This window comes from Rhineura floridana, chromosome 8 (genome assembly GCF_030035675.1).
Source record: "Rhineura floridana isolate rRhiFlo1 chromosome 8, rRhiFlo1.hap2, whole genome shotgun sequence".
Taxonomy (NCBI): domain Eukaryota; kingdom Metazoa; phylum Chordata; class Lepidosauria; order Squamata; family Rhineuridae; genus Rhineura; species Rhineura floridana.
The window spans coordinates 9,305,088-9,332,534 of record NC_084487.1 but is presented as its reverse complement, the minus strand read 5'-3'; the positions used below and the strand labels follow the sequence as shown (position 1 = coordinate 9,332,534).

At 41.9% G+C, this 27,447-nt stretch overlaps 2 protein-coding genes and 1 long non-coding RNA gene across 7 annotated transcripts in view; 1 reads left to right on the top strand and 2 right to left on the bottom strand.

The window, feature by feature from the left end:
- Positions 1-201: 201 nt before the first annotated feature.
- On the bottom strand, positions 202-18,650 carry LOC133390146 (ribitol-5-phosphate xylosyltransferase 1-like). Its single transcript, XM_061638114.1, has 6 exons — positions 18,362-18,650; positions 13,808-13,969; positions 12,419-12,521; positions 8,007-8,321; positions 5,464-5,634; positions 202-3,211 (listed from the first exon to the last, which is right to left on the bottom strand). Exons 1-6 carry the CDS (start codon positions 18,501-18,503, stop codon positions 2,791-2,793), a joined length of 1,314 nt encoding a protein of 437 aa, XP_061494098.1. The 5' UTR covers positions 18,504-18,650; the 3' UTR covers positions 202-2,790.
- Positions 18,162-24,244, top strand: LOC133390152 (uncharacterized). The gene is made up of 3 exons (XR_009764318.1): positions 18,162-18,341; positions 21,774-21,900; positions 23,885-24,244. It is a non-coding gene; the product is annotated as an uncharacterized LOC133390152 (long non-coding RNA).
- Positions 23,630-27,447, bottom strand: part of NUDT9 (nudix hydrolase 9) — a 19,842-nt gene continuing 16,024 nt past the window's right edge. For all 5 annotated transcript variants that reach the window (XM_061638116.1, XM_061638115.1, XM_061638118.1 and 2 more), the window contains one exon: positions 23,630-25,663. In XM_061638116.1, the coding sequence (XP_061494100.1) occupies positions 25,470-25,663 (194 nt within the window). In that variant the 3' untranslated portion in view covers positions 23,630-25,469. The remainder of the gene's footprint in view (positions 25,664-27,447) is intronic.

Below are 27,447 nucleotides of genomic sequence, written 5' to 3'. Positions count from 1 at the left end.
TTCAACATCCCTAGTCGTTTAAATTTCCCTTTCATTTCTCTAATCTTGATGTATAATGATTTAGGTACCTTTAACGTTTGAAAACTCCCATGGAGCAGTATTCCACAGTTTGTGGTTTAGGACAGCAACATATTCTGGAGTCATTTCTCAAGTATTTGATTTTTAAGCACACTTAACAATAATTTAATAACAGATTGTTTTTAATTTATTCAGCTGAGCTCCAAATATTAACAAAAAAGCTAACATCTTCAAGAGCAAACATATTAAGCTATTGACCTAAGCCACTAACTTAGAAGTATGGTCTACTGCAGGGATGGGGAATCAGTGCCCCTCCAAATGTTGTTAAACGCCAACTCCCATCAGCCGCAGCCAGCATGGTCAATGGTCAGGGATGATGGGAGTAGTTGTATAACAATATATGGAGGACCACAGGTTCCCTATCCAAGCTCTATTTAAATCACAGCAACTTATTTACACAATGATCTAGACCACATTTCTGTGAAAATAGGGTAACTGTTTGTACCATCAACCTAAAAAATACAGCTCATGAAAAAGGTAAATAAATATCGCTACTTCATGTATTGCCTAGATGGCAGAATGATCTTGAGAGATATTTGAGCATCCTGTTGCAAGCTATAAATAATGCTAAGGGTTGTCTCCAACAAAGTAGTCGGTTTCCACAAGTACTTCTGTTTGTGCTAAGGATCTTTACACCTCCACACCCCAATGTGCCCTCTGCAAATCTGTTCCATAGAGTTGGGGGAAATGCCAAACCAATGGCTAAGGATTGCATCCAACAAAGTTGTTCTATTCGCAGACGTCTTCGTGTAAATGGAACAACTTCATTGCATATAACCTTTAGTAATTAACTGTACTGTATACAAGTAATTGAGTTCTGAAACTAGTCATCTGATTAGGTACAGTGGAAGAGTCCAGGGTTCTAAACACAATTTAAAATCCAAACTATTTACATATCATTCTAATGATAGCATGGAACTGTTAAATAGTTTGGATTTTAAATTGTATGTACACTGTAGAACCCTGAGAAATGGCCCTGGAGTATACAGATGTCCACTCACACATATAGCAGTGCCCTTGAGCCCAGATGCACAAGACATTAGCACAGTTCATAAATGTGATTGATGGCATGGCAGCAACTTTAAAAATGCAGCTACATAGAGGCTGGTGTGCAGTGGCTCCCCATATACTGGCAATGATTTTTAACCACAAGGTCAAAAACTGCCAGATCCTCATGGGAATATACTTTATAGAAATGGTGTCTAAACTTCACAGCCATTATGTAGTTGTGATTTTTTTCAGTAGCTATTATGCTGATAAATTGGTGCGAACTGGATCTCACTAAAAAAAGGTTCTACTCTGACCTTGTTAAATCTTGATACTGTAATTTGCACACCACTTTATGGTTGCAAAGTTTTAACACACAGCACAACCATAAAAAAAGGCTTAAGACTGCTGGTCAGCAGAACAACTGTCAAATCAACAGCAAGAAAAGAAGCTGAGTCCTGAAAATTAGTCAGTTTTAAAAGTTGGTGGCAGCAGGGGGAGAATGTCGATACTAGAAGAGAGATCATTAGGATCCAGGCACTTCAGGGCCTGGAAACAGATTGGTATCCAATGCAGTAGTCTCAAAATAACCATTACGGGATGGTGCCTACTCATACATGTTAATAGCCAGGTAGCAACATGTCACACTAGCAGATGCCTGTGAACCTTATTCAGGGGCAGCCCAACATACAGTGCATTACAGTAGTCCTATCTGGAAGTCACCAAGATGAAGATGACACATTTCTATGTCAAAAGTGGTGAATTCCTCTTAAGAGGTAATAGTGGCAAAGTGTCTTGCTTCTGGGAGGACACGCATTTCTCTGCTGCTAAAGAAATATACTAAAACTTCCTGCCCAACAGCAGCTTATAGAGCTTAATAATTTTCTTTGCTGGAAAAAGATTGATTTGGATAATTTTATTCTCCTCACTGAAACTGTTTTATTCCACACTTTAAAAAAAGCTAATTAAAACTCATTCTTTGTTTAATCCTATTTTCAGAAAGTCAGGAACACAATGAAATGCCTCCATCATACCCCCATAATTTTCAATCTTAAATATATTTAGTATGTTTCATATCTGTTTTGCTGAGGTTATTCTCTGATGCTAGTTTTATTATTAGATTCAATATAAATTTCATGGTTTTAATATTTCCATATGAACCACTAAGAGAATTTTTGGGTGGTAGATAAATATTGAAAATAAACTCAAGGAACATGACTTCTGAAGTAGATTTTTCAGTGATGAGACTCGTTTTTCTAAACTGGTTTCTTGATTAATTTTCAGGCTATTGGGCAACATCCAACACGGCACAAGTGGACTTCCATTCACTCACCAGGACTTCCTTTCTTCTCTTCCACCCTCCAGCCATCCCCACCAAATCTGTTCTGGAGAGTTCCCCAATCCTCTGGAGCAGATTTGCAGGCATGGTGGGAGGAACTGCAGGGAGACATGGTTTCACCAACACTGCCAGTAGGGTTGCCAGGTTCCTGGCCTGAGACTGATCCTGTATCTTTAGGAGAAGAGAAAGTCAGCCAAGTGCATGTGTTCTTGCAACCCTGTAATGAGAAAAACCACAAGGTAGAATTCTCCCTTCCCCCTGCACAACTTTTAAAGATACATAAGACCTCTTGGAGGCCGGGCCTGGCAACCCTAGTAATAATTTTTTAATAAAGATAAAAATAAGTTTTTAATAAAGATAAAGGGAGCTCCCATGGTCTTTAGTAATTAACCTCCATCATCCTTAGATAAAAATGAATTTTCCAATGTACTAATAAATTTTTGTCTCATTTGTACTTTAAATTGCCGATACCATTCCATAAGTTTTTTCCTCCTCTGAATCTTTTGTTGTAAAGTCATATCTTGCTCTTTTTCTAAAACAGCAGGAAGTTCTTTCCAGTTTTTAATAAAGATAAAGGGAGCTCCCATGGTCTTTAGTAATTGCAGTGGAGCACTATGGGACACAGTTGAATTTCTGCAGTTGCCTGGTGTCATTACATCTTCTACAACAGGAACAGAGCCAAATGAGCAAGCCTCATAAATCCTATAGCATTCTGTATTTACTCCCAATGGGCATAATGTGAGATCACTCTGTAGTAATGCGTCATGGTAGTTTCGAAGGCTCTCATTAGTTTCTTGAGGCCACCACCTAGAAAAAAAGACAAAGGAGGCTGAAAATGCACACTTCTTCACCAACAAATTACATAAAGCAGCAAAACAAAGATTCATACTAGATTTTCAGCGTAACCAGTCAGTGTAGCAGCCCAGCAGCAATAACATCTATGGATTGGATATTTTATATTATTGTTCCAGAGCTTGGAAAAGTTACTTTTTTGAACTACAACTCCCATCAGCCCCAGTCAGCATGGCCACTGGATTGGGCTGATGGGAGTTGTAGTTCAAAAAAAGTAACTTTTCCAAGCTCTGCATTGTTCCCCCAGCGCCTCCATCAATTGTTATTGCCTTAAAAAACCTATTGGCTTGGATCTTAAGATAAATTAACTTAGTTCACAAAAGGATTTTTTCCTGGCCCCTCCTCCCTAATCCAGCAGCCTCCTGGCCCCATCCCGCATTGTTCAGGCTGGCTCTCTCAAAGTAAGGGAGCAATGGTGGCTTTTGAGAAACACAGAGATGGTTCAGATCCAAGTCATTATGCTTATTGTGTTTTTATTTTCACTTACTGTCAGCCAACTTGGAGATTTATCAGAAAGAAAGACTGGATAGCAATATTTTAAATAATTAATAAAATAAACACCTTCAATTGACAGAATAGTAAGAGAATGAACAACATTGCTTTGACCTTGATGTCTGAAATCATTTCAAAAGAAATTCCATTTAAATTAATTGCATTCATACACATTTCATACATCTAAATTATGTCTTTATGGGTTGCAAATGTGTTTTTTAGTGTTGGGTTATCATTTTCTCTGCTTAAGCCATTTCCTACTTCTCTTTCATTTTAGACTATACAACTGAGAACACAACATCACTGTATTCTGACATCTATGCCACCATGTAAGTTAATTTTAGAAAAACTGGAAAAATATAGATTATTATTGTTATATGCCTTCAAGTGGATTACGATTTAGGACGACCCTATGAATTAGTGACCTCCAATAGCATCTGTTATAAACCACCCTGTTCAGATCTTGTAAGTTCAGGTCTGTGGCTTCCTATATGGAATCAATCCATCTCTTATTTGGTCTTCCTCTTTTTCTACTCCCTTCTGTTTTTCCCAGCATTATTGTCTAGATTGTTGTGTTAAATAATCTTATTATTTAGACTGTTACTTTTAGATTAATATAGCTATCATATACACTCTTAACTGGGAGTAAACCCCATTGAACATAGTGGGACTTCTTAGTAAAAAAAAAAGGCATAGGATTGTAACTGTATGCATCACTCAATATCATTAAGATTCTGAAATGAAGTTTATAGTTAGACATTCAGGCTCAAATAACCTGCCAAAAGTATTTATGTCTGGGCAAGAGCGTGTCTTCTCAAGCAAAAATGTTTTTTCTAATTCTCTCCAGAACTGTACAGATTTAGATTACATGAAATAATTAAATTCAATCTCCCTTGCATTATAACGTAATTTCTGTTCTGCAACCTAATAATTACTTCAGGACTGCATTTCTTGTTTTCCTAAAAGTGATTTATTATTATTATTATTATTATTATTATTATTATTATTATTATTAGTAGTAGTAGTAGTAGTAGTAGTAGTAGTAGTAGTAGTAGTAGTAGTAGTAGTATAAAAATCAATAGCACAAAGGAATCAGTCAAGAGACCAAGTTATTTTTCACAGGAACAAAGTACAAAGATAGATGGGATACCCTGCAGTTTTCTAGGAGGATGTAGTAAGCAACAAAAAATTATTTTCACAAGGTTGCCATCTAATCTCACAAAGGGAAAAAAGCGTAGCAAAGCATCTTCTACAAACTGACAAGAAGGACTACCTAGCCTGTTAGTTCACCTGAAGAAAATAAGAAATTGTTGTATTATGGTGCTCAGCTGGAATTTGTCCCTCTTCCTATAGTTACAAAGTTAATGGCTACAGGATGTATTGGAGCATAAAATCAGACAAGAATGAAACAGATCACTGTACATGTTTTTGTTTTCTCACAACATATTGTGACATAATGATACATACGAAATTAGATCAGTGGCAGAGCTTCCATCCACGTGTTGGGACTCTACATGAGAATTGCAATGCATGCCACATTTTTAGAAAGTGCCAGTATTTGAACACTTACCACAAAACCATGCCATCCAACAGTTTTCCTTGTTACCCACCCACACAGGCAATTATTGCAAATTAGTATCACTATGCTGATGCAATCAAGATAAACATCAATGTTTTCAACTTTTAAAAATGTTCTTATAATCTATAGCTCTTACTCTTCTCTGGCCGAAATCCAACAAAGCTTATCAAGTCCACTTTGCTTCAGTACTTCTACTAGGGTTTCTCTTGTTGAATTCTTATAAACGGTTCCTAGGAAATTACACTGGTACAACCTTGGTGTGTGGAGCATTGACCAGCTTGGTTCAACTACAGGAAAATGTCTGTAACTGTAATTAAGAAACAATAACTATGTAAAAGGCAGTTGGAGGAAAAGAAAGACAAATGTATTTTGAACAATTTGTGCATCAAGGCTGCAGTTCTCAGCATGTTTATTGGGCTGTAAGTTGCATTTCACTGTGCCTACTTTAGGCTGCAATCCTATACACAATTGCCTTGGAGTAAGTCTCATTAAATTCAATAGAGCTTTTCAGAAGACATGCATAGGACTGTGTTTAGCAAACCACCTTCTTCTCTGTCTCCATCTCTCATCCCACCCTCTTCCATGGCTTTCTGCCTTTATTTAAAAATTTCCACTCCTGATCTACATCCACTTTCTTGCCAGCAGTGTCAGCTGGATGAAATAACTTAGGCACTGGTTTCTTTGAAACTGACATTCTAACTTCTTGGATAAGTAAGCATGTAGAAAACATGCAGAAATTAAAGTGTAAGCCTTACTTTTTTGTAATTAATATTATGTTAATTCAAAAGCTCTTGCATTTGGCCTTCATCCTTCTATGGAAGACATTCACGGACATATGTACCCATGTCTTTTCTCCTCTTCCATCTTAGTTGTACAGCATTAATTATAACCTTCACGTCAGTTGAGTAGAGTACAGCTCACCCATTCAACATGCAACAACTCTCCTTGTTTGTTTTTACCTCTAGGCAGTTTTATCAATCTTTAGTCCAAGGATGGACAACCTGCAGTCCCCTAGATGTTGCTGGACAACTCCTGCTATCCCTGGCCATTGACCATGCTTGCTGTAGCTGAGGGGAGTTGGAGCCCCACGCATTTGGAGGCCAAGGGATCTCCATCCCTGCTTTAGCCAGTGTTTAGCATGGCACAATTTACTGAGCTCCTAGTAATGCATTCACAGATTAGAACTTACTATATACCACTGAATTGCAATTGTCTCAGGCCTGGCTCCAGCAGTGGCCCAGGTGGGGCACTGGCCGAGGGCCCAGGAATGCAGAGGGACCCCTCTCTGGCCCCAGGGGAATGGGATCTGCTGCTTGTTGCCAATCCTATCCTATATACCAGTGGACAGGAAGTGTGTCCCCCCTCCTCGCTAGCTTCTCTTGGAGAGTGGAGGGGAAATTGACAGGTTAATACCACATAGTTGAAAAGCTGAGCCCAGAGGGTCTCCTCAACTTGGCAACTGTCTCATTCAGTGCTGATGTTGGGATGGTCTAGGCTGGTTGCCTCCTAATTTCTGTATTACTAACCCCTTAAATGCCCTCCCGCAGAAGGAAAGAGCAGTGGCAGCCGCTCCAAGCCAGGCTGGATCATGAAGGAGCAAAGGAGGAAGAGGAGGCTTCCTGGCATGGCGTGCTCTGCTGCAGGGCAAGCGGCAGGGACTCCGGAGCCATGGCAGGAATGCCTCCGATGAACTTACAGAGACGTCTGGCATTCCTCCTCCTCCTCTCTCTCTCCTGCCTGATTCCTCTGTCACTCCAGTCTTTCTGTTCGGGTTTTGTTTTACTTTAAAAGGGTGAGACCAAGAGGGAGGAGGAGTGTAGTTTGAGGAGGAAAGCAAGAGGGCAAGGGGCCCCCTGATAGCCTTTGTCCATGGGCCCCCAGAAACCTGGAGCCGCCCCTGGTCTCCAACTTGATACTATTTGCTTCTGAGATTACTTCATAGCGTAGAAGCCGCTACAGCACATGCCCTTCCTATGTCTCTCCAGTAATAGCAGATCTAGGTCACAAGGGAAGACCTGTTGATAAAACTCCCTTCTAAGCTGGCAATGCCACACTTGCACAGGGAGAGGGATATATGGGTGTTGGGAGCAACCTTCCTTTTTGACCCAAATCTGCCAACACTGTGAGAGCAACTTGACACTGACACACGCTATAGTATTTTCCACTCCACCAGTTGTGCACACTTGTTGGACCGCGGCCCAAATACCAACAAAACCATGTATCATGCAATTCTGTTCTATTCAGATCCACCACGTTACCAATATAGTTATGCAACTTCCGTTCAGTGAGAAAAGGTAGTACAAAAGTACAAAATCAAATCTCTTTAATTATGCTCACTACAATCCCAACCAAACTCTATGTAAATGCCAGTATATACTAGCTGAAAGAACACAACCTGTGAAGATACCAACTTTACAGTGCAATCCTATACATGTTGACTCAGAAATAAGTCCCAAATATATGCAAAGGAGCTTTTTTCCAAGTAAATGTGTTTAGGATTGAATTCCCACTTATTTAATCTGTTTAATCAGTAAATCACTTTTGATTCTTAAATATGAAGTTTTCATACATTCAATATAAACTCCATCTTAATGTTGAAGGCAGAATTTATAGGTCACATGCAAATTCTAAAATATTTGCAAATTCTAAAATATTTCCCTGATTGTATTCAAGACTTACGTAGCTACTCCCAAAGGCCACTGGAAAATATCTTCTTCATTCACCAAAGGGCTGTCATATATTACATAGAGCAAGTCCACAAACCCTCCATATCTTTTCAAGTAAGGGAAAATCCATTCATTTCTGCACTGTTCACTTCCAAGCAACACAACAGCAACATGCTGCAGCTTGTGAGTTTGTACTAATGTTTGGGCATAATGCAGCCACTTAGCGGCGTAGGAGATCTTTCCTTCCTCTCTGCCGTTCAGCACTAGAACCACATTGTCATCCTCTAATGAAAAGTGGCCAGGGACTACAGCGGGACCAGTGATGAAGCTGTGAAAGACAAAACACAAACACTGCAAGGTTTACAAGTATTACAAAAAATAAAATATACCAGATAGGCATTTTAAACAGTTATCACTGATGCTCAATGTGATTTTGCCCTATTATTTTTTGTGAAATGAGAAAGCATTGTACAACTTCCGCAACAGAAATTTAGACCAGCATAAGGCTCTGTCCTACATAGGCTGTCAATGTCAACTCTTAATGGCTTGATATCAAGGTTTGCAGTTTCAGCAATATCTACACAAGGTGAGATGTACCAACTACTGTGCAGGTGGCTTCGGCCAGATAGGCGGCCTAAAAATTAAATTATTCTTATTTATTATTATTATGCATCACACCAGGACTGCAGGCTAAATGCATGCTGATGCAAAGATTTGTGCTGGTGTAACGTCTCCTCTACCGCAGGCTCAATCCACCAAAGAAGTTCTTTCCACTTCAGAACAAAACAATGAAATTATTGGAGTTGAGCAGCAACAAGGTGTGCTGGAATGTTTCCCAGCATGAATTTCTAGAATTGCCATTTGTTTTGATTTATTTATTCTTTTAAAGCAACTATAAACTGCTTAATATTTTAGAAATGTCTAAGCAATGTGCAACACAAAAAACAATAAACAATGCCATCAAAACAAAAATATAACATAAAACCAGTAAAACAATAGCAGAAAAGCATATAGAAACATGCCAACAAATAAATAATGTAATGCATTTCAGTTGCTTGAATTCAGAACATCTATAGTACAAGGCTAACGATGAAATGAAAATGTAGAGATGAGTCTAAATAAGTTCTAATAGTCCAACTGAACTTGCTCAGTCTTGGGAAAATACTCCAAAGACACACTGGAACGATATGTAAAGTTTTAATGTGGAGATGTTTAGGAGCTCATGGGGGGGGGGGGGTAACAGAGCCTTTTGACAAATTCCCAAAAAACAACCATGTGCATGCAGAACTGACCCCCACAATTGTTGTATGTGTTTCTTATGTGCATTAGAACCTACACAAGAAATCCCTGAACTGGGAATCTATTTCCTTCCTTTCAGTCATACCAAGTCCATTTGTGCTATTGTAGAATTAATAATTTACATTTAAGAGCTCCTGTCACTTTTCTATAATTACAGTAGCAAAAAGTACAAAGAGGTGTTGAGTGATACTGTGATAATGGTTAGAGGTAAAATGCAATTTTAAAAAGTTTCTTGTATAATAAAACTCAGGAGGATATACTTTTCCTATTCCAAAATATACCTATTTACTCAGATGTGTCTATTACAGCCAGTTCTTCTAAAATATTCCTTTTGAATACCAAACAAGAAGTCTCAGTCAAAACTCTATCAACAGTATTCTAGAACTGCAAAACAAATACATATGCTTGTTCCATGGTTTGGCAAAGCATATACCAAATTTATATATATCAAATTTACTACATATATAATTTCACACGTTAGCACACTGACATTAAAAATAAAAGGCAATGGAACATTTTAGTACACAGAGTACTTTATTTATTTATTTATTTAATTAATTTCATTTTTAAACCGCCCATAGCGAATAGCTCTCTGGGCGGTGTACAAAAGATTAAAAGTACAGAAATACAAAATATCACAATAAATAAACTGAAACAAAGAGATTTAAAATTGTAACATTAAACGCTTTAAAATGCCTGGGAGCATAGCCAGGTCTTAACCTGGCGCCGAAAAGATAGAAGCGTTGGCGCCAGGCGTATTTCTTCGGGGAGGCTATTCCACAATTTGGGGGCCACTACAGAAAAGGCCCTAGATCGAGTAACTGTCCTCCGGGCTTCCCGATGGGTTGGTACCCAGAGGAGGGCCTTAGACGCTGAGCGAAGTGACCGGGTCGGTTCATAGCGGGAGAGGCGTTCCACAAGATACTGCGGTCCCAAATTTAAGAAAAATTTGTACAAATAATATTAGATTCCTACTGAAAAAGAGGATTTCAATGCTTCCAGTATTATGTGTCTTTTCTCTATGCTTTTACAAAGTGGCTTACAATACAATAATAAACAAATACAATTTAAAAACAGTGCAAATTCAGTTCATAATACAAAATAATAAAAACAGCAATTACGAACATGAGTCCTGTGATAAAAAAGCCCCAGTCCCTGGTCTCCAACAACCAGATCTTAGTTAATGGCATGTCTGAGAGCAGAAATATTTATTCTGTTGGTTGCAACCCTATACATACTGGTAGTAGGTCTCACTATAATAAATGTTACTTACTTCTTCTGAGTAGATATGTATAGAATTGCATTGTTAAAGACTCATGAGTTATTCTAGATTTTTTTGTTTGTTTGTTTAACAAAGATAATTAAAGACAGGTTAGACATTTAGAGTCAGTGCAGGTTTATCCCCACCACTCAAAAAACATGCTGTACACAAGAGACAAATGCTTGGAATGTTGAACACAGGAAACCTGAATTCAAATCCCTACTCTGCCATGACATCATTATTTCACAGCCTCAGTTCCTCATCTTTCAAATGGGAAGAGAAGTGCTCTCTCTCTCTCTCATATAAGAGTATTGCAAGTATAAACAAAATAAAAATCATAAGCACTTCTGAGTACTACAAATGCTACATAATAATTACTGAAATCATAACTGCAATATTCCCCAAGACAAAGATAAATATTTATACAGTGCTGAGTTTCCAGAGTTTGAAATTCTCAGCATTACGAAGAGTCTACATAAGGTCTTTAATGAAAAATATAAACTTCTTGTAAAGGTGTAAAACGGATTCAAACTGCTGTACTACCATACAGTTCTATCATAGGAACATGATCCTGCAAGCAGACTGACAAGATAAGACACACAAGAAAAATAATGTTACTTAAAATATCAAGAATGCTACACAATAAAAAGAAACAGATCCATGTATCTAAAGCAACAGAAAGTCACTGTTCCCCCTATCCCAACCAGGGCCAGCTCCAGATTTCTGGGGGTCATGGGCAAAGGCTATCAGGGGGGCCCTTGCCCTCTTGTTTTCCTCCGCAAATCACACTCCTCCTCCCTCTCGGCCTCATCCTTTTAAAGTAAAACAAAATCGGAACAGAAAGACTGGGGTGACAGAAGAATCAGGCATGAGAGAGAGAGAGAGAGAAAGGAGGAATGCCAGACCTCTGTCTGTAAGTTCATCGGAGGCATTCCTGCCACGGCTCCAGAGTCCCTGCCGCTTGCCCTGCAGCAGAGCACGCCATGCCAGGAAGCCTCCTCTTCCTCCTTCATGATCCAGCCTGGCTTGGAGCGGCTGCCACTGCTCTTTCCTTCTGCGGGAGGGCATTTAAGGGGTTAATAATACAGAAATTGGGAGTCAACTAGCCTAGACCATCCCAACATCAGCACTGAATGAGACAGTTGCCAAGTTGAGGAGACCCTCTGGGCTCAGTTTTTCAACTGTGTGGTATTAACCTGTCAATTTCCCCTCCACTCTCATGAATCAGAGAAAAAGAGAATCTGGGGGGGAACACTTCCTGTCCACTGGTATATAGGATAGGATTGGCAACAAGCAGCAGATCCCATTCCCCTGGGGCCAGAGAGGGGCCCCTCTGCATTCCTGGGCCCTCGGCCAGTGCCCCACCTGGGCCAGTGCTGGAGCTGGGCCTGATCCTAACTGTTCTCCTGCTCCACATCAGATGAAGCCATGAAGAAGAGTTCAGAAGCTTCCATTTTCAATTAACTGTGGTCTAGGAAACAAACCAGGATTGTAATGAACTTGAACAACATGAACTTGGATTTTACTGCAGTGAAGACTAACCAGTTTGTCTACGTTCAAGTATTACAATAAAACCACAGGAAGCTTAAAACAAAAGGAAGAGCTTCCTTGTGGCCACACTGGAGGAGAGGGGGAACAAATGAGCAAGATGCTCCTTCCTATCAAATTGTGTCCTGCTCAGTTCTTCAGTACTGAATATGGCAGGCAGGATCCACACAAGTCCCATCTACCGCATTCATTGGTGAACATCAACATTCTGCTTGAAAATTTCCATTAATTAATGCACAGAATTACATTAAATATGGTCACCAAGCTATGAAATGCTACTACCATTGAACTGCAAAGAGGCATCATACAGCTGGTACCTGAAGAATGATTTTCCTGCTGTGATGCTTCCTTCTCTCCTCTGGGCTGATACATCTGAAGGCTCAAGCACACCTTCAAAGATATGCTGCCACAGGTAAAGGCCTATAAAACACCATTTATAGTTTAATGAAATGCAACGTATTGAACTCCTTCAGTTCTTAACTAAAATAAAGAGAGAGGATGTGTGTGGAAAGATAAACAAGCAAATCAGGCCACCTCTGGCAAGGTAAATGAAGATCTGCAATGAAGCAGAGCAATGAAGGGTGTGTGTGTTAAGGAATACAAACAGTAGAGAATAAAAACAAGGTGCCTACAGGAGTGCTGGTACATGCAACAGAGCTCTTATATCAGCAAGGCATGAAATGTAGGAACAGAAATGGGCCATTGAACAAAAGCTAACGGATCACTTTATCTTGCTTATATGTTGTCATCTGGAGATATCCATGTAAGTTATGTAGGCAATAAATTTGAACAACAAGAAGAAATCATTTGGTTTAAAATGATGCTTTAAAGCAGAGGTTGCCAGTTTTTTTTAGCTAGAGCTGCTGGATCTTCCCCATCCAAACTGCTCAGAGGGTGCTGGCCGTCCCTGATTATGATGTCACAACTGTTTCCATCAGCACTTTGGCTGAAGAGACCCCTCTGGGCCAAAGAATTCTCTCATCATTCAGTTCTCTCATCATTCAAAGAAAGAAAACTCTCAATTTAAAAAACAGTCTGTAGTATCCAAGTTAATTTTTAAAGAAGTGGGCAGGCAATGTTATACTCCATTTTATAAGAGAAAGGTGTACTGTTGATCCTGATTATGTCTACTAGGAAACAAGTCCAAGGGATGTTAACAAGACTCACTTCCAGGGTTTAGGTAAGGTTTCGTTTATTACGGTCAATGACCCATCAAGAAAATAAAATTGCAAACAGTTACATTCAGGTTAAAAAAGTAATAGGCATTACATTGTGGGATTAGATAACATACGTTTGCGTTGTGCTGTATAAAAAAACTTAGCAACTGGAATCAAATGGGGGCTATTTTTGCCAGATAGAAGCCATGTTATCCACTGTTCTGAAGATCTGTTGGATTGTTTTTGTATAAGGGGTGCAATATATAAGTCCCTTTCCTCGATATAAAGTGGACAGGCAAACAGGACATGGTGAAGTGTTTCTAGGTGTCCTTTTCTGCATATACAGAAACATTGGGCTAGACTCACTTCCAGTAAATGGGCTTGGGATCCAGTCTACCGAAGGCTATAATTCTAAACACACTTACTAGGAAGTAAACCAATTGAATACAATAAACTTCAGTATAGAAACGTTTAGGATCGAAATGAAAGAGTAATGCACTAATACAATACTTAGAAACAGCAGTCACTTTATCAATTACAAGTGCTTACCAATAGCAGCTTTCCCCCAAATTTGTACTCTGAGCTGTGTTTGTTCCTTCTGCACTTTCAGATTCTTTAACAACTGAAGGCTATTTTCAAACTTCCACTGCAAAACGTTTTTCTCATCCACTTCCCAAGGATTCCATTCTTCAGTTCCCAAACTAGCATGCTCTAAATACCAAAGATATAGACAACATGAACAATATGACAGACAACCCATTACTTCAGAATTTTGTAGAATGTTGTTACAGGCCCATGCAGTACATAAAACTGTGACATCTAAATTACATAAATACTTTTTGAAACCATGGAAACATACCTTAGGAAAGGACATACCTCAGTAGTAGAGCACTTACAGTAGGACCCCGCTTTTCAGCAGCCTGCTTTTCGACATTCCGCTAATACAACGGCTTTCAATTAGAGTAAGGCCCCACTCATATGGTGCTTGTTCCACTTTTACGGCGTTTTTCGGGCGTAGGGCACCATTCTATTGAATGAGTTCCGCTTTTCAGCGGGTTTCGCTTTTAGGTGGGGGTCTGGAATATAACCTGCTGTATGAGTGGGGCCCTACTGTACTTCCTATGCAAATAGTCTGTTGTGACCCCAGAGTCCAACAGTGGTCAGGATAATGAGTCGGAGGCTACAGCATCACCAGCTAAGGAGCCCGTTTGGGTTCCTGGCTCTGAGCCTAATGCTAATGATCAGAAGACCACTGAATCCAAGGCTGGCAGACATTGAACCAGCTGCCACAGCATCAGAGTCATGACCCTTTCAGATGCCTTCCCCTGGATCTGAGGAGCCAAGTGACTCTCACAACGTCTCACAATCCAGCAGGTGCACACAAGGTAGGAAGCCATGGAATGCAGAAGAGGTCTGCCCTTTAAGAGATTCTGTTTCTCCAAAAGGGGGCAGAGCCTGGGAACAGTGTACTGGAGGCAAAGGCCCAAAAGGCCTCAGTGGACTTCCAGCCCTTGTCATAACAAATTGTTCACTAGGAGCTCTCCAAGCTGCATTGGTCTGCTGGCTCCTTTGTGAAAACAGAGCAGTACATGGTCCCAGCTTCAATCCCTGGTGTGCCTGGCTGCAGAAGACTCCTGTCTGAAACTCTCCAACTAGTGGGTATAATGCTGAATGAGCTAGACTAATGGTCTGTGCTGATATACGGTGGCCACAATGGTCTAACTTGATATTAATAATAACAATAACAATCATAATAGTAATATCCTGCACCTTACTCCAAAGGAGCTCAGGGTAGCATGTAATCAGTTACAACTCTCTGTGATGTACTTCCTTCAGTGCCACCTGTCACAACTCACAGGATGGGACTGACTATGGGGGAAGAACTTCAGTACCTCCCAGCTGGAGGACACAATATTGCCATCCTCTTCTGATTCAGAAGAATAATGCACAGTACCTTTGTCTCCCTAGTCTGACAGGAGGCAAAAGCTTCAGAATAAGGGGAGCACTTTAACAGCCAGCCACTTCTTCTTGTAGGTATTTGCAGAGAGAACAGCTCACAAAACTACCATGATAGGACTCTGGGAACTCTCCAAGGTACTGCAGGTGATCTGGGTGCCTTGCACTATTGATGGGATACCACTGGGATTCCCCTGTGAGCCTCAAGCATGTACTACCACTTGATGCACCATCTTCCTTCATGCTAGATCATCGTTGCCATGCTTGGTGGTTCAGTAAGATATTTGTGGGCAGACTAAAGGGGGGCATTAAGTGATGCCACTAAAATTCTTAATTTTTTGCCTTGAGATAGGAAGTTGTGCAGCTTGTAATGAATTGAATAGTGTCACCACCCCAGTTCTCCATAGGACCAGGATCTGAATGCTTCCTTCCAGGTCTCTCTGGCCCTTGGAACTCTTCCCAGGCCCTTGGATCCCTCACCAGCCATACTCGACATCCTCCTTAAGTCATTTTGCCTCTCTGGAATGTGTTCTTGAACTAAAGCCTCTTGCTTGCCTGTGTGTGGAATGATTATCCTGCCCTTTCTCCTAGTAGGAGCCCAGGGTGGCAAACAAAAGCAGTAAAAACACTTTAACACATCATAAAAACAGACTTTAAAATATATTAAAGCAAAAAGAAAAATTAAAACAAAGCATTTTTAAAAACATTTTTTTAAAAAAAAGTTTAAAAACATATTAAAAAGCAATTACAACACATATGCAGACTGGCATAAGGTCTCTACTTAAAAGGCTTGTTGAAAGAGGAAAGTCTTCAGTATGCGCTGAAAAGATAACAGAGATGGTGCCTGTCTAATATTTAAGGGGAAGGGATTCCAAAGGGTAGGCTAAAGGTCTGTTTCCCGTGTTGTGAGGAATGGACCTCCTGATAAGATGGTATCTGCAAGAGGCCCTCACCTGCAGAGTGCAGTGATCGACTGGGTATATAAGGGATAAGATATCTTTCAGGTATCCTGATCCCAAGCTGTATAAGACTTTATACACCAAAATTAGAATCTTGTACTTGGCCGGGTAGCTAATATGTAGCCAGTGCAATTCTTTCAGTAGTGAAGTGACATGTTGGCGATAACCTGCTTCAGTGAGCAGTCTCACTGCTGCCTTTTGTACCAGCTGCAGCTTCCGGACCAATCAAGGGTAGCCCCACATACAGCGCATTACAGTAATCCAATCTGGAGTTTACCAGTGCATGGACAACAGTGGTTAGGCTATCCAGGTCCAGAAACATAGGGAGCAATTCTTCTAAGAGGCCTTGATGCTGCTCATGAGGTTGTTTCTTGTCGGTTTTTCTACCATCTTTTTTGAAACCATATTACATTTTTGCTTCAGCTATTTAAAGTACGTAACAGCAGCATACATAAGAGCTCAATTAAGTCACAGCCAGCCCTTTTAGTCCTAATTCATCTCGTTCCTGGGAGAAGGGAGAGTCATCTTGAGTAGCTGCTCATGCTTTTCTGGTGAATATAATAGATCATCCATTGGCTGGCTGGCTGCCTTAAGGGGCATGCAAAGTGCCTGCCTTAAAAGATCTAGCCATGGAAAAACAATCCCCGAAAGAGAAAACAGGCACTTTTACTGGGATAGTGCAGTGGCTCAACACAATCTAAACCTGAGTCCCTGATCCTCTGCAGCTCAACCAGCAGAGGGGAAAATATGGAGACCATTGTGGGGGGATGGACTGCCTTCAAGTCAATCCCGATTTATGGTGACCCTATGAATGGGGTTTTCATGGTAAATGGTATTTAGAGGTGGTTTACCATTGCCTTCCTCTGAGGCTGAGAGGTAGTGACTGGCCCAAGGTCACCCACTGGGGGGGGGGGGACACAAAGAGTGTTTTTGGGGGGAGAGGAGATACAGAAAAGAACTCATCCAGCATGAAGCACTTGGCTTTTCTCTTTTTTTCTTCAAGCCTAAACACAAAAATGGTGGAGGAATGAAAAATGCAGCAGACTGTACATTATCAGAGAAGTCAAATCCTCTGATATCGGGCAAAACGATAAGATGCACATATGAGCTGGCTTCAGCATGCATGCACCAACGTTATGAAACAGGAGAGAACTTCATTCATAGGCGATCACTCGTGGCTGAGTAAGATTGTCTTCCAAGATGATTTGGTTGGAGGACGCCTGTGCGTGAATTTGTTTTATGTGGGGAGATCAGCAGACAACGATCAACACACAATCTTGACAGAAAAAGGCTTTGATTCAATGGCTTGTATGCCACAATTGGAAGTCTTTTATCTGCTGCTGCCTTCATCCGCCTTCACAGCAGTTGTAACATACATTGTTATCCTCCGCCTGTTCTGCCTTTGAGGACATTTTTGGATCGTGGCTCCTCTCCCTTGATCTTTCCGCCATGGGTGACCCTGCTAGGAGTACATGACTCCCGACAGCATTGCTCACAGGGTTCATTGGAACAGCAAGCCCACTCACCACTACAAAGGGACGATCCAATGAGTGGGAGGAGAGAACTACTGTAAGCTTCCACCATGTTAGAAATAATACATTTTTTTTTAAAAACCAATTGGGGGAGCTTGCTCAATAGTAGCAGGCATTGGCTGGAGCTGCATTGAGACTGGGTCTCGGGGCTGCAGCAGGGACTCAAGACATACAGAATGACCAGCTGCTTCTCTAGCTTGTGCCATTAGTACACATGCCCACCAGAGGGAAGATGTGCTTAAGCTGGGCATAGGAGCTGTAAACCGAAGTATGACAGGTGAAGCATGGGTTAAGCCTCTTTGCATTTCTCCTTTCAGCAGCGCACATATCCAAAAGGAAAGCAGAAAAACAACAACCCCCAACCCCTAATAAATGACATCGGTGCTCAGATGTATGTTTAGATGCCCAATTGCTTTTACCCTGTGCCCTTTTCCCGCAAACCTTGCTTCTCTCCCCGTCTATACAGACCCTCTGCACCGAGATATTTCTCGACACCGACGCGCTGCCATCTGTCGCCCGCCTTAGCCTCAATAAAAGCGCCGGGCGAGCGGCGCTGCAACTAGCAGGCGGGAAGAGGCGGCGATGCGAAGGGAGCGAGTGGGACGGCCGATGTGGAGGAGGAGGAGGGAGACAAAGGTACGGCGCGGCGCCATTACCTCGCCCGCGCTTCCCCCTCGGGGCGGCTCGCGAGGCGGCAGGGCGGCGAGGCTTCAGGAAGACGCTGTAGGCCGCGTAGAGGGAGAAGAGCAAGTAAGCGGCCAGCAGCGCGGAGCAGAGCCGCTTCCGAGTCAGCCGCATCGCTCAGGGCCCAGCGGCCGCCATCTTGCTCAGGCGGAGAAAGACCCTCGCGGGAGTGCGAAGTGGCGGGGCGGCGGGAAGAGCGAGCGAGCGCGGCGCCGGCGGCTTCGTGCCACGTGGCGCTCAGGAGGATCTCCGCGGTGCCATGCCCCGCCGGCCACTCTCCCATGGGGCAGGGCTGGTTAGGCATCATGCCCTCGAGGGTTGTGGTCTGTGTTGTTTGGTTAACGATAGGGTCAGTTTGAACCCCAGGGTCTGAGCGTGAATGACCTGCAAATAAATAGTAATGGATATAGTAAATTTTTTAAAAAAAAGCTGGTAGGGCACAGTGGGGAGGAGAGCCGGTCTGGGAGTCCAGAGTCTGCGAGTTCAAATCCCCGCTCGTGTCTCCTGGGTGTTAAGGGCCAGCTAAAGATCACCCCCACAGGGAGTGGCTCAGGGGTTACGTGTGCAGCCGTGGGCAAGCTGCACAGTCCCAAGGAGCCCAGTTGCCCCCCAGCTGGCAGTTGCGGACAAGGAAGGGGCTGGCTTGTGCAGCTGTGGCAAGCTGAGCAGGCCCTGGCCAGCTGGGGAGGACTAGCCACAGAGGGAGGCAATGGGAAACCCCCTCTGCATACAGTATGGCCCCACTCATAAGGTGGGTTACATTCCAGACCCCTGCCGAAAAGCAAAAACCACAACTCCCATCAGCCTCAGCCAGCGTTGCCAATGGTCAGGAAGATGGGAGTTGTGGTCCAACAACATCTGGAGACACACTGGTTGGGAAAGGCTGCTCTAACCACCACACCGGCTCTCTGCTGGATGACCTAGTACCTACCAATAACTGTACAGTGCACCATCAAGTAGACAAAAGCAACTTATTTTAACTTTCTGGGGTTGGGTGGATGCATTGCCAAGGGGAGGAGGAATCTTGGAAACCACTTACAAAGCACTAGCATTACAAAAGAGTTGAAAAGCTACACCAGGGCAATGAGTCATGGCATGGGAGGTAACCAAGAGACATTTTTGTTTCAAAAGCATTAATCGTTTGCGTCAATGGTTGCGATTTTTTTCGTTGGGATTGTGGTAGCCTTGAGCTATCTTTCCACCACCGCCAGATAACAAACAATGCGGAATGAATTGCTTCCCCGGATCTGTGTTTTCAGCAAAGGCACACTCTCCAAAATAAGAAAGGGTGTATATTTATATAATATGAATGGATAATTGCAATTATTATGAATACATTCTCATGGCAGAGTATATTCCTCTTATTTGCACTAGTATGACTCGCATGTCTATTTGGAACCTGACTTTTAACCTGCTGTGTCCCATTAAACAAGAGGAGGGCGAGAATGAAACCAGGCACTTTGCCCTGAAATGTGGCCAAAGGATGTGTGTGTGTTATGCAACCCAAGAAATGCAGCTCCAAACAAGGCTAAAGCCAACTTTTCTTTTATTGAAAAATAAAAGGAAAAAATCAATAAAAATTACTGGGTGTGTGCAGGCAGTGTTAATCATTAATTCCCTTCCATCCTCCAATCCATTCATACCTGGGGCATGTTACATCATCATTCTTATGAGAATGACATCTGAATCTGAAACTTTACCACACGCTGTCAGGCCTAATAAATTGGAGGGGAGGGGGTTGTGGAAGTGTACATGTTGTGATGAGTGGAACTTGTGTGTTTGATTTCCCAAGGAAAATTTTCCTTTGGTAAGGGAGTTAAAGTGCTGCGAGCAGTATTAGTTCCCCTCTATTCGGCACTGGTTAGGCCTCATCTTGAGTACTGCAGTTCTGGTCTCCGCACTTTGAGAAGGATGCAGACCAACTGGAACAGGTTCAGAGGAGGGCAACAAGGATGACCAGGGGACTGGAAACAAAGCCCTATGAGGAGAGACTGAAAGAACTGGGCATGTTTAGCCTGGAGAAGAGAAGACTGAGGGGAGATATGATAGCGCTCTTCAAATACATGAAAGGTTGCCACGCAGAGGAGGGCTGGGATCTCCTCTCAGTCATCCCAGAGTGCAGGACACGGAATAATGGGCTCAAGTTGCAGGAAGCCAGATTTCGACTGAACATCAGAAAAAACTTCCTAACTGTTAAAGCCATACGACAATGGAACCACTGAGATAGTGGGCTCTCCAACACTGGAGGCATTGAAGAGGCAGCTGGACAGCCATCTGTCGGGAATGCTTTGATTTGGATTCCTGCACTAAGCAGGGGGTTGGACTTGATGGCCTTATAGGCCCCTTCCAACTCTACTATTCTAGGATTCTAATTTCAAGATGATGAGTGCAGCAACTATTACTAGCTGTATGTCTTCTAAAGGTTTTCAGAGTGATTGACAGTTTTACAGTCATCATCAATTTAATGCAGCATTAACTTTTAAGTCAGTGCATTATATTTCAAAGTTCAATGCCCCTCCCCGCCAGTTAGGTATTTGACACGAATCGCGATGCTGCTGCAGCCAGCCCCACGATAAGAATCTCAGCCCTGGAAAAGTAAGTTTCTCAAAAGAGTACATTTTTTAACTCGTAGTATAGTGGTGGCGGCTGGCAGCACCAGCAGCCAGTGGAATTACCGATTTTGCTGAGAACAATGCATCTGCTGCACTGCAGTGCGCAACTCAAAGCTGCAGCGCGCATGCATGCGTGCATACACACAGTGTAAGTCCCTTGGAGAATTATTGATGAGAAGCCTTTCCAGTTAATATAGACCTCTCCCTGCCCTGTGGGTGCACGTATTTTCACATGGCAATCATCCACCATGTCCAACACCTGATGGAAGCCCATACTCATGAAACCATCTATCACCTGTAATTTAAAAAACAATTAGAACATGAAAAGTCTGAATTCGTCAGCATTATGTGATCATAACCTAAAAAAGAACCCGTGTGAAAAAACTGTGAGTTAGCATAGATAACTAATCCCTGCTGGTACCCACTACTGTTTTTTTCATGATGAGCCACAGTGACACCCATACCACCCATCCAGTTCTCAGTCCTTGGGGAAGATGCTGCCAGCCAGTGCCTCATTAATGTAACGTTTTTAAAAGTTTTGTTAAAAATGTGGCAATAAGGTACATGCACACACACAGGATGATGAACAACAGCTCCTACGTAGGAATTTTGTGATTTAAAAGTTGACCAAAACGCAACCATTTGGGGGGGATTGGGTGGAAATGTGAAATTAATTGGTGGTGGAAAGACACTTTCCCCAGAAATAGAATTGGGAAAGGTGGTATAGGAAAACACATAGGAGCATGCACATGGGCATTTTCTCATATTGCAGAGAAAAGGAATGGATCAAATACTACAATTGTGATTCCAATGAGGCTCCTGCCAACCACCCCTTTTTGCAGGGAACAGCACTGTTGTTCTATGAACAAAGCCAACAGTCAGTACACCATAAATATGTGGTAAGTAAACCATGAACCACACACAGTTGTTTTAACAGCATTATGTGTCCTGAACTTTTTGTCTGGAGTCTGATTATTGCTGGCATCAGATAGCAAGACACACACACACACACTAACAAGGTTGTTCTGGGGGAGGGAACCTCGACAAAGTAGACACCATCTAAAACATATTTTGGTGCTGTTAAACATACAGGAGGATGGCAGATTTCATTGCACTCTGATATCAGTTGAAAACTTCAATGTAGAATTCAGATACTAATCTAAATTTGGTATTCACTGTCATTTTTCTTCAAAGCTTTTGGGGTAGTAATTGTAGTATGCAAACAAAGTAAGAGATTGTAAAATGAAGCAGATAGGAGCATGAACTTGTTACTCCAGACTTTGGTCTCTTTTTCAGCTGTTCTTGCCTCATATAAGCTGGAGTGGCCAAATAAACTGGTTAAGGAAGGATGCTCAGTTTGCTGCTAACAGCAAACCATAATTAAAACAAACCAAGGATCATATGCAAATAAAGCATGGCTTCATACTGCAGTTTTGGGGGGGAACAACTCCCTTATGAGGAAAGATGGCCGCCTCTTAACACTTGCACAGCGGCCGCACAGCTCCTCAGTTTCCCGCTGCTGTTGGTGCAACAGAGAAGTGAAGCAAGCCATAACATTGCAGCGGCAGAGCCAGTGACGGCGCCTCCCTTCCTGGGGTGGTTGCAGTGGGGCTGTGGTGAACACGAGAGAGCTTGTGTCTCCCCAGTACAGTGGCAGTGGTCCCCAGACCCGGCAGCCATTTCATCTCATCCAAGACCCATTTGTCTAGGACTAGCGCCCAGGTGGTGGCGATGTCGGGGCGGGATGAGGAGTTGACCCGGGCAGTCACGATTGGGGGCTGGTTGGTGTTGGTGCAGCTAGAAAGGGCGGTGCATTGGGGCGACTGGAGTGTGGCCGTGCACACCACACCCTGGATGGAGGAATTGAAACACCTCACCAGAGAAGCCCAGGAAGCAGAGTTTTTGGACCCCGTTTTCCCTGATCACATGAGCACTGTTGATGGGTGCTAAATCCCCATCACCTGCCTGATTCAGAGGATCAGCGGCAAATACATTCTTCCTGAGGCCCATGCAAGGAATTCCAGTGTTTGAATCTTTTGCACTTGGGCCCTTGTGGCCTACTCTGGCTTTTATACTGTGTTTATGGATATTGTTCATGTATTTTGCTTTGTAAATTAATTTGATGTTTTTATTGTACCTTGTGTATTCTATTGTAAACCGGTTTGAGATCTTTCAGATAGTAAGCAGTCTATAAATGGAAATATAAATAAATAAATAATAAAGAGTTTGCTGGCATTGGACAAACCGTAGTTAAGCAGCTGAGCAAGCTTCACACGTAACACTAAGACATGGCTTAATAAAACAAAGTTTATTAAACCATAGCATAATGTGCAAACCAGACCATTGCATTATGTCAGTATTTGATACCTGGAAAACAGTTTTTGTTCTGGAACAAAACTGGGAGTTCATTTCACACTCAAAAAGCTACACACCAGCTCTCAGAACAATGGGCACACATCCACTTTACAATGGCAGAATAGTTCAATTAATATTGTCTCCCAGCATTTTGCCCTCCCATCTATCCAGCACATTAGGACTCAGAGATGGCAGCATGCTTCCTGGCAATGGTGCTTCTGAGCCTGTCAGACCAAACCAAAATCAGGTGAAATACACAGAAGGCAAGATGTGCCACAGTCAGTAACCTCAGTGTAATTTATTCAGAAGAGAATAGTCAGAGAATAAAACCACTTTGTGTGTGTTTTTAGAAAATAAATGCAGGTTGACATAACAAACACCAGGGTACATAATGAATAGCCGCCTCCAACTTTAGACACAGGCTCTTAAGGAAAACGAAGCACTGTAACAATGAAAAGCTTATCAGCATATTAGGTTAGCATTATCAGTGATTTGCTGCTAAATCTGCACTATCATTGAAATTTCCAGGATAGCTCCCAAGGATAGTGACCTTCAGGCATCCCATGAAGCCGTTCCAGCACTGGCACAGAAGCAAAGCTAATCTTCAGAGTGGCCCAAGACAGTTTACAATCGCTTTGGTGTTGGAATCATGAGCACATGAAAGTAGGTTTGTAAACTGCTGGTGGTTTCAAACAAGAAAGCTCCGTGATTGGGCCCAAAGAGCTTCATAGACTTCTTTCAATCATTAAAATAACCTGTTCCTGCGTATCAGAAGATTCTCCAGAGTGGCCAAAGCACTAAGTGATACTCAGCCAGAACAGGGAACCAGCAGAATTGAAAGCGCTCTTTGTATCTCATGCTATTTTTAAAAACAAGGAAAATGCCAACGTAAGCTAAATCCTGTTCGAGTGTTTCATTTCAAGTTATGGTTTTATACTGGCTTAATTAATGTGGCCCTTTGTTTTGAAATCAGGGGCTCTGGGATTGAAATCCACATTGGATTTCTCTTCTAATTACATCTATAATTTCTTTCTCCGCTACAAAGTCTAGGATCAGTATGGTAAAATAGGAATAATAGGACTGTTATTTGGTGTAAAATGCCTTGCTGGTGGTTTGTAGGATGAACGTGAGATTAGTTCAGATTCTGGCTCAAAGGCACACACTGCAATCCTGTGCACAATTACTCAGAAGTAAGTCCCAATGGATTCAATGGGGCTTATTCCCAGATAAAGTGCATAGGAGTGCAGCCTAAACTGCTTCCTGATTATGGCAAGAAATATTAAGTGTTGACAGGGAAGGTTTATTTCCCGAACATTAGATCAAGATCTGGAAGTAAAAGACATGTGGAGCTGCAGAACTGTTGTACGAAAATCCTAATGACCATTAAATAATGCCATATAAGATCTGAAAATCTGAAAGGCCTATTTGGCAGCGGCAACACAGGAGGAAAATGGGAGCACAACAGCAGGCTTTTATAAAAAATAAACGGTATTTTCCAGTGCCCCAATTTTCCCCTCTCAAGCTCGCAATTATATCATGGACAGTTTTGTAGCTGAATATTTTAGTAATTGTTATAAATTATTTATTTATTGTTTGATTTATATCCCGCCCTTCCTCCCAGTGCCTCTCAGCACATCTGTTGATCAACAAAAAGGGTGATGATCATCACCCTTTCACATGTATTTCTTCTCCATGCATAATGGATGCAGAATGTGTTACGTAAACCTTGAGCAGTACTTTCTGATAAGAAGAGGGTGTGATGCAGCCAAAACAAAACACTTTGAAGCCCCATTGATTTAATTTTAATGGAAGAGTTAAACACCACATGCTGCAGTGTCTCTTGCTGAAATAAAGAGGATTTAGCTAACTATCACTGTCTGTAGTTATAAATCAGGGATGGGAATCTGTGGAACTCTAGATGTTGTTGGGCTACAGCTCCTATCCATCCTGACCATCAGTCATGCTGCCTGGGGCTTATGGGAACTGGAGTCCAATAACATAAGGAGGGCTAGTTTCCCCATCCTTTATTTAAATCATACACCAGTAATCTCATTCTTAAAGCAGCGTTAACCTGTCATTACACTTCTAAACGTCTATCTGCTGTGTTCAAGTTTTAATTTATGCTTTGATCTCCACCCCTTGATGGCAAACCAGGATCTTCCCTCCAGTGAGCTCCTCTTTGCTCTGCTACAAGTCTGACGAAGTCAGCATGACTGGCATACAGTTTCAGCTTTTCACTAATGTCAATCCATTTCACTTTCCCAGCATCGTCTCCTGCTTCCAAGTGCAAGTTATCCATTGCTTCACCTGTTATACAGAGAGAAAATGGTGTTAGTTTGATTTAAGAACATAAGAACATAAGAAGAGCCTGCTGGATCAGGCCAGTGGCCCATCTAGTCCAGCATCCTGTTCTCACTGTGGCCAACCAGGTTTGCCCCTCTTAACCTACTCATTGATTTCTCCGCCACGATTTCTACCCCACGTCAGCTTCCAGTGCAAACACACAGGTAAATAGTTCTTTTCCCTGAACAATCTCATAGACAGATATATGACCGAAGTTCTCATACATCTAGTAAATTTGACAGCCTGCCACATCCAAAGGAGTGGGGCTTGAACACAAAGGAAGGCCCCTACCTCAGAGGTAGAGCCCGTGCTTGGTGTTCAGAAGGTCCCAGGTCTAATCCCTGGCATCTTCAGGTAAGGCTGAGAAAACCCCCTATCTAAAAAGCCACAGCAGTACTAAGCTAGATAGACCAAAGTTGACAATGAGGACATTGAACTTGTCAAGGACTATCAATACCTTGGCACAGTCATTAACCAAAATGTATTTATTTATTTATTATTGGATTTATATCCCGCCCTTGGATATAAATGGAGACAATAGTCAAGAAGTCAGAAGAAGGCTAGGACTGCGGAGGGCAGCTATGAGAGAACTAGAAAAGGTCCTCAAATGCAAAGATGTATCACTGAACACTAAAGTCAGGATCATTCAGACCATGGTATTCCCGATTTCTGTGTATGGATGTGAAAGTTGGACAGTGAAAAAAGCGGATAAGAGAAAAATCAGCTCATTTGAAATGTGGTGTTGGAGGAGAGCTTTGTGCATACCATGGACTGTGAAAAAGACAAAGAATTGGATGTTAGAACAAATTAAACCAGAACTGTCACTAGAAGCTAAAATGATGAAACTGAGGTTATCATACTTTGGACACATCATGAGAAGACATGATTCACTAGAAAAGACAGTAATGTTGGGGAAAACAGCAGGGAGTAGAAAAAGAGGAAGGCCAAGCACGAGATGGATTGATTCCATAAAGGAAGCCACAGACCTGAACTCACAATATCTGAACAGGGTGGCTTACAACAGATGCTGTTGGAGGTAGCCGATTCATAGGGTCGCCATAAGTCATAATCGACTTGAAGGCACATTAACAAAAACAATGGCAAGCCTCCTATGCTCCTAAATAACAAAGAACTGTAAATGACAACAAGGTTGTTTTGACAAATCTTTCTAGAACATTTGCCATTAAGAGAGAACTGCATCTGAGTTCTTTGTGCAATGGTACCCATATTCCATTATAAGCACCACTGATGAGCCACCAGCAAAGATTGTAGTATTTTAGCGTGGAAGGCTTTTATGATTTCCAGCATAACAATGAACAAATAAATATGCCAACAAGCAGGTGTCCAAATATTACTTAAATTTCTCTGTCACTCCCCAGTTTCCCATAATCAAGAATGTGTAAAAAATGGACAGAAGCTAAAAAAAACCTGTATCTTCTCCCAACCCCCAGATCATCTAATACAGGATTGAGGAACCTGTGGTCCTCTAGATGTTGCTAGATTACAACTTCCGTCACCCCTGCCCATTGGCCAGGCTTTTTTTTTTAACAATATGTTTTCAACCCTTTTTTAAAGATGTTTTTAACGTTTTGTTTTAATGTATTTTAAGGTTTGGTTTTATGATGTTTTAAAGTGTTTTTAGCATTTCTGTTTGCTGCCCTGGGCTCCTACTGGGAGGAAGGGTGGGATATAAATGAAATAATAAATAAATAAACAAATAAGGCTTGCAGTGCAAAACGTGTGGAGGT